This window comes from Sceloporus undulatus, chromosome 6 (assembly GCF_019175285.1).
Source record: "Sceloporus undulatus isolate JIND9_A2432 ecotype Alabama chromosome 6, SceUnd_v1.1, whole genome shotgun sequence".
Taxonomy (NCBI): domain Eukaryota; kingdom Metazoa; phylum Chordata; class Lepidosauria; order Squamata; family Phrynosomatidae; genus Sceloporus; species Sceloporus undulatus.
In genome coordinates, this window is record NC_056527.1 from 121,323,305 (window position 1) to 121,341,576 (window position 18,272).

An 18,272-nucleotide genomic window follows, 5' to 3' on the forward strand; every position below is an offset into this window, starting at 1 on the left:
ATTCCTAAGCACCGGAATGAGCTTTGGTGCAGCTTCTGGATTCTTAGGATGCATGCATCATTTAAACAGCATACCTCCAAAGAGACCCCAAGCAGCTTTATTTTGGCAGTCTGTAACAGGCCTGAGATGCTAGTATTTGGCTTGAATAATACAGAACCCAGGCTTTTGCACATTATCAATAAATTGCATGTTCTGGTATCTGGCAGCAATTCTTAGTTCTTAATCCTGATCAATAGTGAAGCTGAAGTTATCCAGTGACTGAGAAAATACCTGCCAACCATGAATGACCAATGTCACCTTCCAAACACTGCGGGGAAAATACTATTGGGCAAAACTAATGGGCTTCAAAGGCTACTTCTTGAGACAATTATTCAAAAGTCTTAGGCAATGAGAAAAATCCATTTGCAGGTCATAAAGCTGAGTCAAAGTGACCTTAAATCACTTATTAAAACCCGAATTCTCTTGGGGAACCCCAACTTAGGCAGACTCACTAAATCAACAGTGAGTCAACTCATAACTGCAAATCACATTGACTCAATGAGTCTGACTTTAGTTGGGTTGTCAATAGGATTCAGGCCTATGAAATATAGCAATGCTATAAAATTAAATAGATAGGGCTTAGCATATACAAGGTCAACAACTCTATCTCCATCGTGTTTTTGTCATTCTTATTACAATCCACCTCTTAGCCATATTAATTCCTTCATGCCACACATTCCCCTAATTCGGGCCCACTTGGCTTTTTGCAGTTTTTGCAAATCTTTGTATTGACTAACAATGGCTCCAATTTTTGTGTGGGGTTTGTGTGAAATGGAAGAACACACATATCCAAAAGCAAGGGAAACGTCATACTGAAATGAAAAACAAAACAAACAACTCCAACACAACAGTAACAAAACCAGTGCACCAGCTGAGTTTTGGGGGGAAAGGAGCGCACCTCTTGAATGCATGGCTGCTTGTGAGACTGATTTACTCCTTCCTCTGCCTCACTAATAAGGTTTCAGAGCTTTGCATCTTTGTGTTGGCATTAACCACATGTTGCAAAGACCAGGTGCCCTTTTGCAACCAACTACACAAATACAGCACTATGGTTTTACTACCAACAGTCATGGCTGCATCCTATTGAATTCTTGGGATTGTAGTTCAGTGAGTCATTGGTGTCTTCCCCTCCTTGAACTGCCAATCTCAGTCTTCAATAGGATGGAGCCATGAGCAGAATTGTAGGTAATGCTAGCACTGTGTAGCGTGAAAGTGAGTGATACTTGGGGATGCATCCTGCAAGAAGGTCCCCCCATATTGGCACTCATCTTGAGTCAATCATTGCAGGATGGAGTTGAACCCAGAGGAAGAGGCCCAAAATACATTTTACATACCAAGACATTCAGACCAATGGAAATTCCCCATTCCAAAATCGCCTCCCTCGTTCCAAAAATGGTGGGATGTTTTATTATTTGGGAAGAGAGTGTAATACAAATACCTGGTAAGGTGTCCCTGTCTTCTTTCCTCTAGGCCTTTCAAAACTAAAAGAAAAACAAAACCCAACAGCAAGCAACAATTGTGCTTCATATCCTCTTAGCTTCCTGCATTTCAGTGATCCACAAAGAGAGCAGACGGGATGCATGCATTTCCCTCTGGGTTGGAGCAGAGAGCAAATTCTATCTTTGTCTGCCTGGAATATTGTCAGAGAATGGTGTCAGAGCAGATGCTTGGAGACAAAACTACAGGACCCACCTTTCTCTTGCAAGGATTGCAGGGAGTTCTGCTACTCCTTGCAAGTCCTGATTCCCAGCAATCCAGCTGACCCAGAAGTGAAGAATCCTGGCTCCCATTTTCCTTTGCAGACTTTGGGCCAACTGCTTACACAACCAGGAAGGAAAGCGAGTAAGCAAGCAACAGAACAACCCAGCTGTCCCTTAACATGTATGGGAATGCACTTAATGCCAAAGACTGATAAATGGCAAAAAGGCTGAAGGACACTACATCCTATGGCCAGGTAAGTTGTGCAATACACAAGGATGCAAGCAGAAGGAACCCCCTTTCATAGTGAGCTGGACACTAAATTTAAGCACCTCGTCTGGAATCCTTTGGATAAACTCTGCTGACATAGCTGAAGGTTAAACCATCCTAAGTACTTTTGCCAGTGTTGCACTGTGGGGATCAGCAGGGAGAACTCTCTTGTAGCTGATTGACAGCTGTCACTCTCCTGGACCTCTTCAGCAACCATGCACAAGGAGAATGATGCTCCGACAGAGGCAAATAGGGACCTGGCCTTGAACGCCATGACCCAGTACAGCCACTCCGTCAAATGAAATTTTGCTCCGCATTTGCCACACAGTGAAGGTGAAGCTGGGCTGGTGGAAAATGGGGCGCATTGTTTCACAGACCTGCACTACAGAGACTCAGTTCAAAATAGGTCTAGCTCTATGTTCTCCTCCTCTTCCTCCTCCACCGATGCTACCAAGAGAAAGAAGGATGAGACACATGCAGCTCTATCCACACAATGAGAGGCTGGAACAGAAAAACCAACTCTCAGATCTTCAGCGGAGGTTGGAGAGGATGCAACCAGGTTTCTTTCCTCCACGCCACAGTTCCTTCCGAACTCAGAGCTCTCGATGGTTTCACTGGATGCCACAGCCATACAGATAACATATTTTTAAGAGGGCAAACCTTTTGAATGGAGAAGACGGAGGTGAGGGAGGCTTGTTACCATCCTAAATCAGGCAAGCTAAGAGAAGATTTGCTGGGAGAGGTGGGGTGGGATCAGGTGGTTGAAAGAGGGTCCGGGAGGCTTGCCCTTGCTCAGTCCTATCCTGACGCCAGCCTTCGACGGCTCCTACGCCTCCTCCGGACCGGACAACACCCCCTTGTCCACCAGGTGCGCTTTTAACGTGTTGAAGATGTTCAGCTGCTGATCTGGCCGCAGGGTCAGCAGCTGCTGGATGAGTTTGCTTGGGTTGGGACCCCTGCGACAAAGGAAAACATGATATTTATGCCAGCAGAAAGAGCCAACAGTCATTTCCACGCATCGTTCCCCCATTCCACCCCAAACACACCAGATTTCCCATCTCATTTCAGAAACTAAGCAGGCTCAGGCCTGGCTAGTATTTGGATTCACTAGGACAGGGGTTCCCAACCTTTTTGACTCACAGAAGCCTTGTTTCTATGGAAGAGCCCCTAAGAGGCCCACTCTATGTCTTACAAGTAAATGGTATATAGGAGTATATAAAGGAATATATTCTTAAATTTCATTCAATTTTTATTTCTTTCATTTTCCTGGAGCGGTTGCAAAGCACTTGGGAAGCACAGGCTGGGAACCCCTGCATTAGGGAATACCAAGTATCTCCCAGAAGGACTGAGTAAGACTCCTGCCTCAAATCCTAGAGACTTGTAAAAGTCTTTCCAAGTTCTTTTGGGCAAAGGAATTTAGGCCTGTTACAGACTGCCAAAATAAAGCTGCTTCAGGTCTCTTTGGAAGTATGCTATTTAAATGATGCATGGGTCCTAAGAGTCCGGAGGTCGCGCCAAAGCCACACTCCGTTCCTAAGCACTGGAGTGCAGCTTTGGTGCAGCTTCTGGATTCTTAGGATGCATGCATCATTTAAACAGCATACCTCCCAAGAGACCCAAAGCAGCTTTATTTTGGCAGTCTGTAACAGGCCTTAGTGCCTCATTTTAAGAAGGATTTAGGAGTGGTCTAAGCACTAGACTACAGCACTGAAGAAAAAGGTTGAATCACCACTCAGTCATGAAAACCCACTGGGTGACCTTATTTATTTATTTGATTTATTTGGTATGACCTTAGGAAAGTCATATTATCTCGGCCTCAGAAGAAAACTAAAACAAACCACCTCTGACCAAATCTTACCAAGTAAGCCCTGTGATAGGGTTGCTGTAAGTCAGAAACAATTGGAAGGCACATAACGACTTGGACAAAAATTGCAGTGTGATGCATCAACAAAAATGGCAAATGCTATCTTAGCCTGCATTAGTAGAAGCACAGTTTGCAAGTCGAGGGAAGTAATAGTCCCACAATATATTCCAAGCCAGGGCTTGGAGAAGACAGAAGAAGGGTGTCAGGGGGTGAGTCTATCTTCCCCTGGAATAAAGTTCCCCAACGTGGATAAAAAGGATACCAGCATCCCAGCCCTGGCTCCAGCATAGGCTTTTCCTTTCTTTCAACAGAGCATGCAAAATCCATTTATGGCAGCCTCAACTTTTCCCTCCCTGCTTTCATTTTAAGGGTTTTAGTTTTGCTCTGACGCTCATGCTCTAGCCAAGAGACACTTGAAATGCTACCTGATGAAGCTGGCGATGTAGACGTTCACAAAGGTGGCCATCAAGTACTGACAGTCAAACCGGTCCATGATGCCGCCATGCCCCGGGATGGTGTTGGCAAAGTCCTGCGCAATAAGGTTTTTGTTAAAAACAAGAAAGCCATTTTACAGAGGCAAACCAAACTTCAGATTTTTGGTTCTTGCATCAACTTCAGTGTGGTGTTTGGCAGCTCCCTTGTCACTGAAGCAATGAATCCACTCCAGGCTCTAATTTAGATTTGAAAAGATGGAATGCAATCTGGAATGGACTCAGTGCCCTGCTGACATGGAAGAAACACCCACAACTGGTAGGTTCTAATAGATGGGGGTAGCTTTGGAGATATTACTAACACCCATTTACTAAGTGATCACTCCAAAAGTACCCCTCATCCAAGCATTGTCTGCTTTCAGTCCCTTTGCACCTGTTTTGGGCACAGATTTTAGGAGCACACCTTCTGTGGCAAAAACATGGACATGGGGATGATTCTTGATAGAGACTTGCCATCGCTGCCAAAGCATAGCAGGAGTGTGAAATCAAGTGGCCTTCCAGATTCTTGTATTATTTATTGTAACATTTATTTATATCCTGCCCTTTCCCCAATCTGGCTCTCAAAAGACTGAAACAGACACAGCTTTAAAACTCACATCAAACAAAAATGTTAAAATATACAGCTGTCCCTCCACATTTGTGGGTTAAGCACTTGCGGATATGATTATTTGCACATTACTGTATTTCAGTGCTTCTCAATTATTTTCTGTCATGCCCCCCCCCCCCCGGAAGAAGAAAACATTTCGCGCCCCCCGCGCGACTGTAAATAGTATCATTTGTCTATAAAATTGTTATAAGTACACTTCTGCATAACAGAGCCTCGTGCCCCCCTTTAGAAAGCCTCGTGCCCCCCCGGGGGGCCCGCCCCACTATTTGAGAAAGGCTGCTGTATTTTGATCTGCCACCAAAACTATGTTCTCTCTAGGCATCTTTAGCTTCTCTACACCTCAGAAGTGATTAGTTCTCCCTGGTAAATCATGTTCCGTTTACCTTCTTTCTTTAGACCATTACATATCTATTTATTTTAAATATATATTTTAAGGGTTTTAGTTTTGCTATATATGAAATCTAAAATGTTTTCCCCACTTCTTGTTGTTTTAGCCCATGGCCTGCATTTAAAAAACAACAACAGCGCTCCCTTGTGTATGAATGGCAGGGAAGCAAGATCTATTACAGCAGAAGACACAATTGCGGCACTACCTTGATTACAAGCGAAATGGCTTCAATTAGCTGCATGCCGATAATTATCTTTTTGGATGGCCTTCCTTTCTGACGGCATCCTACCTTGATTTTGAAAGCCCTTTTAAATCCGCTGGCAAAAAATCCTCCGAAGGGACCAATGAGAGATGCAAAAGTGGAGAGCGCAATGCTGTGAATCTGGAAGGGATACATCCGGACTGTTTTCTGCAGAGAGGAGAGAGATGTAATTGTAAATTCTGGAAGCAGGCTATCTCACATTGTTATAATATTATTACCACCATCATTATCATTATTAATTTTATTTATTTATATCATGCTTTCCTCCTAATATATGGACATAAAGAGACTACCATGCTGGTAGAAACAAGAGTTTGGAAACATTCATCACGCTTACTGCATTTGGGTCTTAGGGATACCTACCCAGCCAATGACAGACTGAAGCACTAGTGGAATATTATATTCCTGAAGCTGAAAAAGCTCAGAAGGCTCACAGTCCACAGTGAAGCTGTTGCTGTCGTTGTTGAACTCCACGGGGCACACGAAGCATCTGTATCCGGACATGACGTAGGAGAGCTTGGTTGTTTGCGAGGGAGAAACAGAAGGATTAAAAGCTGAATTCCTGCCAGGGAACACTGATCTACAAACACCCATCACGACCCATCAGATGGTCAGGACATTGGACCAGCACCAGGACAGCTCTGGGCATTATTCTCAATGTACCTCCCAGCCACATCCTTGGGAATGGCTTGGGAACTCCATACAGCTACTATTATCTTCAGCTCATCTTCTCATGGACTGTCGGTCAAACCTCGGTTTTTCCTCCCTTTCCATATCACCCAAACTCCCTCCAGGCACCTTGGTTATCTTCCCTTTGCATCAGGACTGGCCCACCATTTTCTGTTCTGCTCTTATAAAGAAAAGCCAGCATGAAGGCTTACCAGGAGGCCAAAAACCACGGTGGCAAAGAAGCCTCCAATGAAACCTTCCCAGGTCTTCTTGGGGGACAGCTGCAGAAGGAGAGACAAGCAACAGCATTACAAGAAGGAAACTGCTGCAAGAACTATGGAGGTTGTCCTAGAGGCTATGAAATCTGGGCCCCTTTCAGTATGACATCCTTTCAAAGTGTTTTAAATATACACTGTCGTTGTACAGTATGAAGGACCTCTTGAAGCAGGAGAGAAATTCCAGCAATATAATATTAACGAAATACAAAACCATCATGGCACTTGTCTAAGACATCCCCACCTTCACCCCAAATTGCTGCTTTTGCTAGGTCCGGCATCAGTCCCTAATCTGATTCCCAAGGCTGCTTTCCTTTAAAGCCCTTTAATAATTTAATGGCTTGAACAAACCTTAATCAATGGGGTGCGTCCAAAGAAGAACCCAAACATGTAGGCCATGATGTCGTTGCAGATGACACAGGAAATAGGAACAATAAACCTAGATGGCAACAGAGAAATCACTTTAAGGAGAGGTTGGGATTTACAAAGAAGCATGTTAGGCTCTCTGGCTGAATCGTGCATCAGAGAGAGAGAGCTGTGATTCAACCTGAGATCAGCTGCAATTGCTCACTGAAAGATGTTGCTTTGGCCCTTGCATTAATGCATGCATTTGCACTGGCTGCCAAAGGGACTGGTAGACAAGAGGCCCTGCTTCCAAACCAGCAAAACTCTGTTTTGGTATATTGCTTTTGGAAATTTATTTTTCAATATCTCAACAACCAGCACAAAGCTGAGACCAGAAGACCATTTGCAAAAGGAAGTAGTTAAATTCTGGGAAGTAGATATTTTGACTTTTTTTTTAAAGAAAAGGATGTACAGGTTGAATCTCCCTTATCTGGGATTCCAAAATACTTCAAAACCCAAAATTGTCCACATGGGTGGCTGAGATAGTGTCACTTTTGCTTTCCGATGGTTCTGTCTTTCTGCTGAAGATGGAGCATCCAGCACCAAGGATGCTTAGGTAGCCATTGCTTCCTATTTTATGAGAATGCACACATTCAGGCATAGCAAAAACAGTGTAGAGAAGCCCTGAAATTTTTAGCAAGGACTTTCTCAAGCTGGCAATCTCCCCAGAGATCTTGTCATGCGGAAACCACCACCACCACCACCATCGCAGAAGGAGCATGAGTCAATGGGGACCCATGAGTCTGGAAGCCAATCCCTTCCACGGTCGCATCCCCATGCAAACCATGCCAAACCCTTCCTCCGCAGAAGCCCCTTCTCTCCACGCAGCAGAAGTCTGCAAAGCGGCGGCACCAACTCACCAGATCATTCCTTCAAAGAGGTTGTGAATGATGAGGTGCGACTGGGTGACAACTATTAGCAAAGTCACATGGGTCCAGCCAAACTAGAAAGAGAGAACATGCAAATCCAGTTTGCAGGGAGGAAAAAAACAACCGCCCCACATTTCTCAAAGACAAGCCAAAATGCTGACTATGAATTTATGAGCGAGAAGGAGAGAGAGTGAGAGATAGACAGAAAGTTAAAGGGTTTGGGGGGGAATGACACACACGGTCAGGCTCAAAAATTTGGCATGCAGGTATGGGCACAAAACTGGCACACACACACACACAGACACCCACCCACCCACACACACACACCCTTGGCTCTTACTTGGAACAGAACCAGGGCACCGGAGAGCTATTCCCATGCCTTTGTGCAAAAGAAACTCTAATGAGCAGGACCAGAAGAGCCACAAAACCTCCAAGGCATTTGCACCCAAATATTTCAGGGTCGTGGGCAGCAAACTGGGTTTTAACAAGGACAACTGAGCAAAATTTGGAGCAGAGGAGGGAATCCTGTGGGCCTTTTGTGGCCCCAAGGGCTCCTCCTGTTATGTCTATTTCTGGAAGCCTAGACAAGCAGCGATTTTACCTTAGACTGAAATAAAGTGAGATCTAAAATGAGATTCAAAAAAGGATTTGCTTGCAGTGGCCAAGCAAGCGGAACTTAGGACACTCGCATTTTACCATACTATCCACATTGCCCCCCAAAAATGTAATGAGGTTTTAACTGTAAGGCCCTAAATGGTTGGGGCCAGGATGCTGGAAGGACTGCCTGCACCAATATGCATCTATTCCTAAACTCTGGTCCACCAGGCGTTTTGGACTTCAGCTCCCAGAATCCTCAGCCATCTTGGCCAATGGTTTGGGATTCTGGGAGTACAAAACATCTGGAAGGCTAGAATTTGGGAATCACTGCCTTAACAACAACAACAATAATTATTATTATTATTTGTATTTCCCACTTCTCCAAAGATTGAAGTGGGATTAAATCATATTAAAAATACAGTACAATACAAATATAACCTATAAAATAGTGGGCATGGCTCTTGGTCTGCTGCTAAGGACAGACTAGGCTGGCAGGCAAAGGAGACGGAGCCTTCTCTGGAGTGGCACCGGTCCCTGCAAAATTCCCTCGCTGTTGTATGGCTCTCACCTGCTGACTGGTTTTAAACAGACTCTAAAGAAATGTTGTAGACATCTGCTTTTGTCTGACCACAATGGCTGCTGGATGCATGAGAAAGGCATCAGCCAAGCATGAGCCATGCTGCAATCCTAAATCCTGCCACGGATTTTACTTCTGATTTTGGGACAGAGTTTTTCAGATGGGTTGTTACTATGAATGTCATGTCTGAAGTCCAAGAGGTTTTGTGACGCTGTGGTGTCATGAACTACTATTTCTGAAAGGCAATATACTAATAATGCAAATTTTGATTTTCCCACTTTCTTTCCCAGTTTCCTTCTCTTCAGTTTAATTTTTTCTGGTCAGAGTGAATTTTAAGGAAAATGTTTCATCTTTTCCAAGCATTCGCTGCACTTTTTTTCATGCATTCCGTATTTCCCAAGAGAAGGAAATCCATTTCACACACATCCAAATAAATTTGTGTATAGGTTCATGAGTATGTTTTATGGGATGAGGAGTCCATAACTAGATTCTCCAAGGAGATTGTGAAAGGGTTGAGAGGCAATGCATTACTCTGATCACAAAATGAAAGACAGGGAGGTTTTTAAAGATGTGTGTGTTTTTCTGAAACCAAGACGTGAATCGCCTTTTCACTTCCACATCTCTCTCTTTCTCTCTCTCTCTCTCTCTTTCACAAGCAATTAACTCTGAAAGCCCAAAATCCATTTGCTTAAGCTTACCATGTAGAACTGGAGCCGATAATGCTTTTTGACCAGACTCAACACAAACATGCAGAAACCTACAAAGGGGGGGAAGGGAGAAGAGAGGATTAGCAGGGAAACGCAAGGGCAGACATTATATTTCCTTGCGCTCTGCTCATGCACAGGCAATATTTTTCGGAGTCCCATTAGCATGCCTTCTTCAGAGGGGCTAGCATTGCTCTGTGCTTATTTCAATGATGCAATTCAAACTATTAAACCTCCTCACTTCTTGCAAAGGCAAGAATCACAGCACAAGGTGCAAACCTCACCATTGCCTCCTTTCCAGAACAAGGGAATGTGAGCAAAGCGTTGTCCCTGAGCCACATGCCCTCCTTTCACCAGCAGGCATCTTTTATTTAAACAGGTTCTTAAAGATTAATTAACTGCAGGGAGATTTTTATAAAGGTGTGTGGGCTGTATTTCTTTAAACTTTACTGTTATTTCAGTCTTTTCAAAATTTAATGGCATTTCAATATGATGACTATTTAATTATGCTTTAACTTTTTGTGATCAGGTATTTAGCCCCCCTTGTTCTTAGCCTTTGCAAGCCACCTTTGGCTGCATATGTTGGGAGAAGCGTGGCTTATAAAATGAAATCAATATAATATAATAAGAGTAGTATTCTGTAGATGTTCTTCTATCTTGCTTTTTAACATTCTAACAGGGAAGTTCTGGCAGTTGGGGGAATTCACAAGCCGCTCGTTCCAAGCACCAGAACATTCGTGCTTAAAGAACATGAATCTATGTGGCATACCTGTCAAATAAAGGGCAAAGGAGATGAAGCGGTGGTATTTGCTAAGGATCCTCAAGGGCTCTTCCCGCTGGACCAGCGTGAAAAAGTAATCTGTCGCTGTTTCGCCGTAGAAGAAGTAGTTCACACAGAGAAGGAAGTACCTGGGGGAAAGGGGAAATAGACACACCGGCATTTTACTCATTCCTTTGCCTCACCTCTTCCATGAGCAAAACATAACCTCTTGCAAAATACCCATCTCTCTTTCTTTTGGGCCAAGATTTATATTGAGGGTTTAGACCAACGTTCAGCCAACAAGACAAAAGGATGGCTCAAATATAGAACATCCAAAGGCTTGGGAAAATGCTTTTCCTGCTTGAAGAATTTCCTCCTACAGATTGTGATTCTTTTTCTGGGAACAAATTCCAGAAGACTCTTAAGTTATGAAAAAATGGTGCTGTTTTTTAATTTGTATTTCCCCCCACTTTTCACGGGGGTCCTGCCACCTAAACCCCAGTGAATGTGGAGGACCCAATGTAGAAACAAGTTTTAAAAAGGCAGCTGATGTGGTTGTGTTAACTGAAAGAGCCCCAAATCTGGCCCCACTTACCAGCTGAGGGTCCTGAACCAGGGCAGTTCGTAAGAATGGTAAACGTTGTAGCCGATGGTGATGATCTCATGGAAACACTTGATCTGGACGCACATCACCTGCAAGGCCAAGACATCTCTTAAGACACCGTTTCTCACCCACTTTGCCCCAAGCATCTGCAGAATGGTTTGAATGGTTCAAGGTGTTTCATATACTTTCCTTTGCTCTTGCTGTCATCCTCCCAACAACAGCAACCAATAAGAGGGAGGGTAGGCGCACACAATGTGGCCTGTGGAACATCTTCAGCTCTTTTGTGGCCTCCCTCCAAAGGATGAAAACATGCAAAAATACCCCCATGTCTCCACAAGCAAGAGAGAGCCAGAAAGGACTTACAATCATCATCAACACCATGGGTCCCAAGTAGATGATGATGAAGAAAAAGACGATCATGGCCAACGTCAGGATGCCTCTCACCCACCAGTTCTTCCATCTGCACCAGAAGGAGGAGAGGGTTAAAAGTTAGGAGTCTACACAAGGTGAAACAAGAGGGTTTCTTTGCTAACATCGCAACCGTTCCTCCACTCTTTCCTTTTTCTTTTCTCTGAAACACAGTCTCTCTTGTGATGCAAGAATATGGCACTGGCAAGATCAATGGCCCAGTAACTCTGGGAATACATGCCACAGCCAATTCACTAACTGGATGAATTATTAAAGGCTTCTGAGATCTGTCCCTGATGGGAACATGGGAGAAAGGGTCTTCTTGATAGTTGCCCCCAAGTTGTGGAAGTCCCTTCCTAGAGAGTCTGGATTGGCATCCTTCCCTGTTCTCCTTCCAAAAATGGTGGAAGACTTTTTTGTTTCAGCAGATCTTTGAAGACCAATTACTTAAGGAGAAAGGCCCTTGCAAAATGTGTTGCATTGTCAATTGGTTGTTCTGGAAGGAAGCAGCTCATAAAGGAGGCCATTCTGTTGCCTTGTTGTTGTTGTTATGTACCTTCAAGTCATGCCTGACTTATGGCAAACCTATTGTGGGTTTTTCTGGGCAGAATTTGATCAGTGGGGGTTGCTATTGCCTTTCTCTGAGGCTGACTGTGTGTGACTTGCCAAAAGTCATCCAGTAGTTTTCCATGGCAGAGCAGGAATTTGAACCCAGGTCTCCCAGTGTCTTAGTCCAACACTCAAACCACTGCACCATGCTGGCTCTCTCACAATGGCCCCACAGCGCTGCTATCTAGGGCAACACTGAAAGGATCCAGAAAGCAGATCCATAAAATCCGACACCCAACCCCTTCCATTTTCAGGTCTAATGACTCTGAGAATTAGCAGAGAAGAGCAGGAGCTTTCCCTGCGGGAGTTTACACCCCAAGAACCCATTTCTTCAAAGACCAGCTCCCTGCAAGCTTTCACAGGTCTGCAACACTTTTCCTCAAGGGTGAGACGCAGCTGCTATTTCTAGCCCCGGCTGCTTCTCGAAAAGAACACAGCGCACAATCCCCAAGGCAAAGCAAGGTCCATTTTGGAGGAATGTCATGAACCAAAAGCTGCAGGAGAAGCGAAGGACGGGAGCAGATTAGACTGCAAACCCTTAGGGGACAGCACTGAAATGGCATCATGGGAGCAGAGGAGATGGAAAAAGCAGCAAAGTGAAGCATGTATCCCCAGGTTGGGAATCATGTGGCCCTTGAGCCCAACTGTAGCCCATGGGAGACTATGCAGGACTTGACCTCCTGGACTCTTCCATACCAAAAATTTGGCTGAAAAAAAACTCTCCATTCAGCCAAAAACAGCCTCTAGAGCAGAGATGCAGGACCCATATCACTGGACAAAATCTGCAAGGTTTGCAAAATAAAACGTGGGGAAGTTGGCAGTTGAAATACTGTTGGTTGCAACCTTAGCACCATCACTAACTGGCTTACCTCTCCTTCTCTGCTTAATGATAAATTGATGGATAGATAAAGATACATCATCAACAGAAAGAAGAAATGGAGATTGTGGAAGGAGGCTTTGGCTGAGGTCCACATTACCTTGAGGACAGGTTGGACAGGGCCCTGTTCAGGACCTCCGGAGTGTCGTCTACTGGGGCGGCCGGAGCCACTTCGGACTTGCCCTCGCTGTCGGAAGCGGTTTCGCCGTCCACCTTGCTCTCCAGCTCTGAATCCTGATTGACAGAGAGAGAGAGAGAGAGAGAGAGAGAGAGAGAGAGAGAGAGAAGGTCTGACCACAAAAAACAGTACGGAAGATGTAGGCTTCCACATTAGCTCTTCCAAATGAATAATAGATATCTGCTCCTTGGTGGGATATTAGACAATCCAAGGCTGCACTGGTCAAACTCTGAAGCCAGCATATTACAACCTCCACTGTACTTATAAGGTTTCATTTTATATCTATATATTGAGATATATCTGCACTCTCTCATTATGAAGTCTGAATCCCCAATAACTTCCATGAAATCCTGGGATTTGCTGTTGGAGAGCATTCCCCAGTAAACACTATCATATACTAAAAATAAAACCTCACTACATCAATTGGGGGGCTAGAGAGCTCTCTTTCTTCTTGCAAACATTAGGTTGGCAGCCTTGTGAGCATGGATGGACTGACCTCATTCCCTAAGAATCACAAATATTCCTTGTTTATCAGCCAAAAAGAAGGAAGGAGTTTCCTTCTTGGGAGGTTTTTTAACAGAGGCTGGATGGCATCAGTTGGGGCTTGGATTGAATATTTCTGTACAGCAGAATGAGGTTGGACTGGATGGCTCTTGGGGGTCTCCTTCAACTCTAGGATTGTATGAAGGAACATGCCAATCCTGGGAATAAACCCTGGAAATAAATACAAATACCCCCCCCCCCCCAGCGATGTGTCCAAAGGCATCCTCAAGCCTTTGGGTGGAAGCAGTGGCAAGGAGCCAGAGGGTCATGCTAGCAGTGGGAAACCCAAGTTCCTGGGACAGTATATTTATAGCCGTTTCTATTGTCTCTGCGACCAAAAAATAAACCAATTCCCGAGGGGAGCCAACAGTCCAAGTAAAAGCGGTCATGCTAGGGAGCAAATGCGCACACATGAGCACAGGCATGCATTGGGAATGGGAGAGCAAACCCAGCCTGGGCCTCAGGGATGTAGCTAGGATTTTAGGAAGGGGGGGTCCGGACTAAGTGCCACCAATATAATGGGGCTTGGGTGTGGTGGCGCAGCAGCACACACCATTCATTTTTCTAATGGAAGGGGGGGGTCCGGACCCTAAGAACCCCCCCCCCGGCTACGTCCCTGCTGGGCTCAGGCTATTGTCATCCTTTGCAAATATTATGGGGCAGCCTGACTCAGTGGAAAAGATAATAATGCTCAGTAAAGGAGAAAGCTATAGGAAAGAGGAAGGGCACACGCAGATGGATTGATTCCACCAAGAAAGCTGAGGCTGCTCTGAGTTGCAAGACTTGAGCAGAACAATTCATGAACTCTTGGAGGTCTCTCATTTAACTTGAAGGCACGTAACAGCAACCATTATCTATTATTATTATTATTATTATTATTATTATTAGATATCCCATCAAATATTTAAAGATGGCTACCATGTCATCTTTCAGTCTTTCCTTTCACAAGCTAAACATCCCCAGCTCCTTAAGTTGCTCCTCAAAAGGCTTGGTTTCCAGACCTTGGTCATCTTACGGTGCAAATCATTTCCAACTTATGGGGATCTGAAGGTGAACCTATCATGGGGCTTTCTTGGCACGATTTGTGCAGAGGAGGTTTGTTTGGGTAAGTCACTCTGTCAGCCTCAAGGGAAGGCCATGGCAAACCTCCTCTGAACAAAGCTTGCCAAGAAAACCCCATGACAGGTCTGCCTTAGGGTCGTCATAAGTTGGAAATGACTCTAAGGCACTCAACAACAACAACAGCAGCCAAGGAAGACAAAGCCAGAGATACAAGGTTTGGAGACTCTGCAGCAAGGGCTACTTGACTTCCAAAAACATTTAAGTTAATTGCAAGGGATGTGTGTTTACTGGAGGAAAAGAAATGGGGAAGGGCTGTGGAGCTGGCCCTCTCTCGTCCTTTGGGCACATGGCAGCTGCCCCTTTGCAAATTGCCAGTTTGGGCAGCTGCTCAGAAAGGCTGGCTCTCCTCTCTCAGCATCATTGCTGTGTGGTACCCAGGTCCAAAGGGGGAGAGGTCGCCATGGCAACCGTCTCCCGCTGCATCGCCTTTTCTCACACACTCAGAGGCAGGGATGCTACGCTGCTGCTTCCGTCACTCCTGGCAATTCTTGTTCAAGCTCCGTGACCCTGTCTCCAACCCCCTCGACCCAAAAAATCTGTCACGAATCGCAGTGCTGGAAGGAACCACAACAACCATCTTGTCCAACCCACTTCTACTGTGCATGAATATGCAACTAAACCGATCCTGAACGAAGCCCGCTTAACCTCTCTTTTAAAGCTCTCCAAAGAAATAGAACCCAGCTTATCAATATCCTTCTTGAACCGGACACACAATATTCCAATTGAGGTCTGAGCAAAACAGAATGGATTTGCATTACTACTTCCTTTGATCTGGAGGCTAGATTTCTGTTGATGCAACTCAGAATTGCATTGATTATTTTGGCTGCAAATAAATAAATACATAAAAATCACATCAATGACTCATATTTAGCTGGTTTTCTATGAAGGCCTCGAGATCCGCTTTCAAGCCAAATGTCACCCATCCTACATCTGTCCATTTCATTTTTCCTGCCTAATGATGTAGTAACTTACATTCTCTCCCTGTTGTAATTCAATTTGTTAGTTTCTGACACATCTCTCCAACCTTGTCGAGGAGATTTTGATTCCTGATCCTGTCCTTTGGGGGCATGGGCTTTCCAAGATAATTTAGCTATCCGTGAAAATTTAAAGATGATGGATTGTTTTTAAAAAGGAATTTAAATTAACCCCAGAAGCAGAGAGAGAGCTTTCCTCCTGAAAATGGGCAGCTAAGTGGCAGAGAAACTGCTTCGGAGGAAAAGGCTCAAGATGCCAGCCTCCCAGGCATTGGATTCTTCATTAGCTTTCTCTTCCATGGAAGCAAGGAGTAACTTTAGCAGTTTCCTTCTTGGTGCAAGAATGTCTTCAAAAACCTCAAAGATTTGGGACTCGTTCTGCACAGCATTTGTACATGGAATAACTGTATAGCAGAGATCCAGCATAGTCTAGTGGTTTGAGTGCTGGACTGTGAATCTGAAGACCAGGGTTCGAATCCTTGCTCAGCCATGGAAACCCATTGGGTGACCTTGTGCAAGTCACACTCTCTCAGCCTCGGGGAAGGCAATGGCAAACCTCCTCTGAACAAATCTGGTCAAGAAAGCCCCATTGCAGCTTCATCTTAGGGTTGCCATAAGTCAGAAACGACTTGAAGGCATGCAACAACAAGGGCCATTAATGCGCAGAGAACGGCATTTTTTTGCATTTGCTGAAAATGCTGGTCTCTGTGACAAAAATAATGTGCAAATTCTGCGCAGAAGAAATTCCCAAAGAGAGCATCTTCTGCAGAGAAGAATAATACTTCTGCACAGAGTTTGCACAGAATAAATCCCAAGCGACAAACAGTGGCCTTTTTCCTAGTTTGGGACTCAATGTTGCTTATAACAGGGTTTTTTAAAAACATAGTTAAAAATTCAGAAGTTAAAAAGCGATTAAATGATTTAAATGAAGCCCTAAAATTAAAAACCTAAGCCATACGAAGCGCACGAAAATTAGCAAATAGAAAATCCAGCGCATTGTACAAGGTCTGTTCCATCTAAACCATCAAAGGATGGTCAAAACAGAAAAGTCTGGAGCTGTTTATGGAAAAGAAGGATGTCAGAAGGAATTATTAATACAAAAATGATCATAAAGCTTGGTTTGGGCCGATCCATCCCTAAGATTTAAAAGTAAAAATGTTTGACATTAACCAAATGGGGATGGAGTGGAAACATGCCACATTCTTCTGTTGGCTGATAATCCCATTCAAAGTTATCACTTTCATTTGCAGAAAGAAATTAAAAACAGCCCCGAAATTAGACAACTCTAGGCCTATCTGTTTAGCACTTTCAGCCAAAGAAAACAAAAGGGAATTTCCTTATCTTATCTAAGTCGGTGCGTATTAACAACCCAAGAAGAGCCAACTCCGCAGACCTTTGGCAAGCCTTGCACAACTATGGACACGTTGGAAAGTTTGGATACAGACCACAAAACACACACAGACGGGGCTAAAGTTGTCTAAAAGGTGACCCTGCTCCATCTTCTGCAAGAAGGGCTTCTTCTCAGACAGAAAGTGATAGATAATACACAAAACAAAAGCATCCTCAACATCCAAAGTCAATGAGCAAACAATGCAATGCTGACCTTTGCATTAGTGCGCATATCATATTTAGTTTCATTATCGTTAGTTTTGTCTTGCAAAAGTGACATGGTTTATTTCTTGACTTTGCAGGCTAACAATCCCCTTATTTTGCATATTGTATTTGGGTTTGATTGTTTTTAAACCAAATCCATCACAACATCATCTGAACACATTTGTTTTCTCTGCCGCCTGGCTGAGTATTTTCCAGCAAAAGGAAGGAGGGGGGAAACTGTTCCAGCATTTCCATTTCTGTTGCCTTGTGTCTGACCAGCATCCTTTCATTGCGCATGTCTGGAAAAACGCATGATGTTTTTAAGCTTACGCAGACCAGGGAAACAGGGACCGGGTCTCTTCCAACTTTATTTATACACACACACATATCAGGAGGAACAGAAACACAACCCCCTAAAAGGAAAAGTGTCCCCAGAATGCAGAGTTGGGATCCAATGTGAGTCTGGTTGCAAAAAGACAAACGGCACAATCCTGAATAAGAGAAACAACTGCAAGGCAGCCAAAGGGAAGGAAAAAGCAGGCAGACAACACATGTTTTGAAAGGGACTCCTGCACCATTAAGTTTGGTCACAGCTGTGACAGAGGTCCAAAACACACTGGAGAAATAACCCAGATTGAGCGGTCTCAAACTGGATTATTTCTGCAGTGTGTTTTGGGCCAGAGTGAAAGCAACTGGAAGGGCAATGCAAATGTGACCTCAAAGACTTGCAAAACTAATAGTTGTGTGTGCATGCAGCAATTGTGCATGCTTACTGTTACAAGGCTGCGCATGCTTCACAGCTACATCGATGTGCTAAAATACTGGGCACACAAATCGACTTCTTGCAAATGCAGCCGTTAAGGCGAGAAAGGCAATGCTGGAGAAGTAG

General features: G+C 44.3%; 1 protein-coding gene across 1 annotated transcript in view; it reads right to left on the reverse strand.

Annotated features, from left to right (window-relative positions):
• Nucleotides 1-62: 62 nt before the first annotated feature.
• The window catches only part of CDS2 (CDP-diacylglycerol synthase 2), a 22,695-nt gene continuing 4,485 nt past the window's right edge, over nucleotides 63-18,272 (reverse strand). Inside the window, exons 2-13 of the mRNA XM_042475567.1 lie at nucleotides 13,074-13,207; nucleotides 11,443-11,539; nucleotides 11,071-11,168; nucleotides 10,485-10,624; nucleotides 9,710-9,768; nucleotides 7,829-7,911; nucleotides 6,915-7,002; nucleotides 6,501-6,569; nucleotides 5,983-6,135; nucleotides 5,647-5,766; nucleotides 4,297-4,400; nucleotides 63-2,963 (exon numbers count right to left, since the gene is read on the reverse strand). Of these exons, the coding sequence (XP_042331501.1) occupies nucleotides 2,834-2,963; nucleotides 4,297-4,400; nucleotides 5,647-5,766; nucleotides 5,983-6,135; nucleotides 6,501-6,569; nucleotides 6,915-7,002; nucleotides 7,829-7,911; nucleotides 9,710-9,768; nucleotides 10,485-10,624; nucleotides 11,071-11,168; nucleotides 11,443-11,539; nucleotides 13,074-13,207 (1,275 nt within the window). The 3' untranslated portion in view covers nucleotides 63-2,833. The remainder of the gene's footprint in view (nucleotides 2,964-4,296; nucleotides 4,401-5,646; nucleotides 5,767-5,982; nucleotides 6,136-6,500; nucleotides 6,570-6,914; nucleotides 7,003-7,828; nucleotides 7,912-9,709; nucleotides 9,769-10,484; nucleotides 10,625-11,070; nucleotides 11,169-11,442; nucleotides 11,540-13,073; nucleotides 13,208-18,272) is intronic.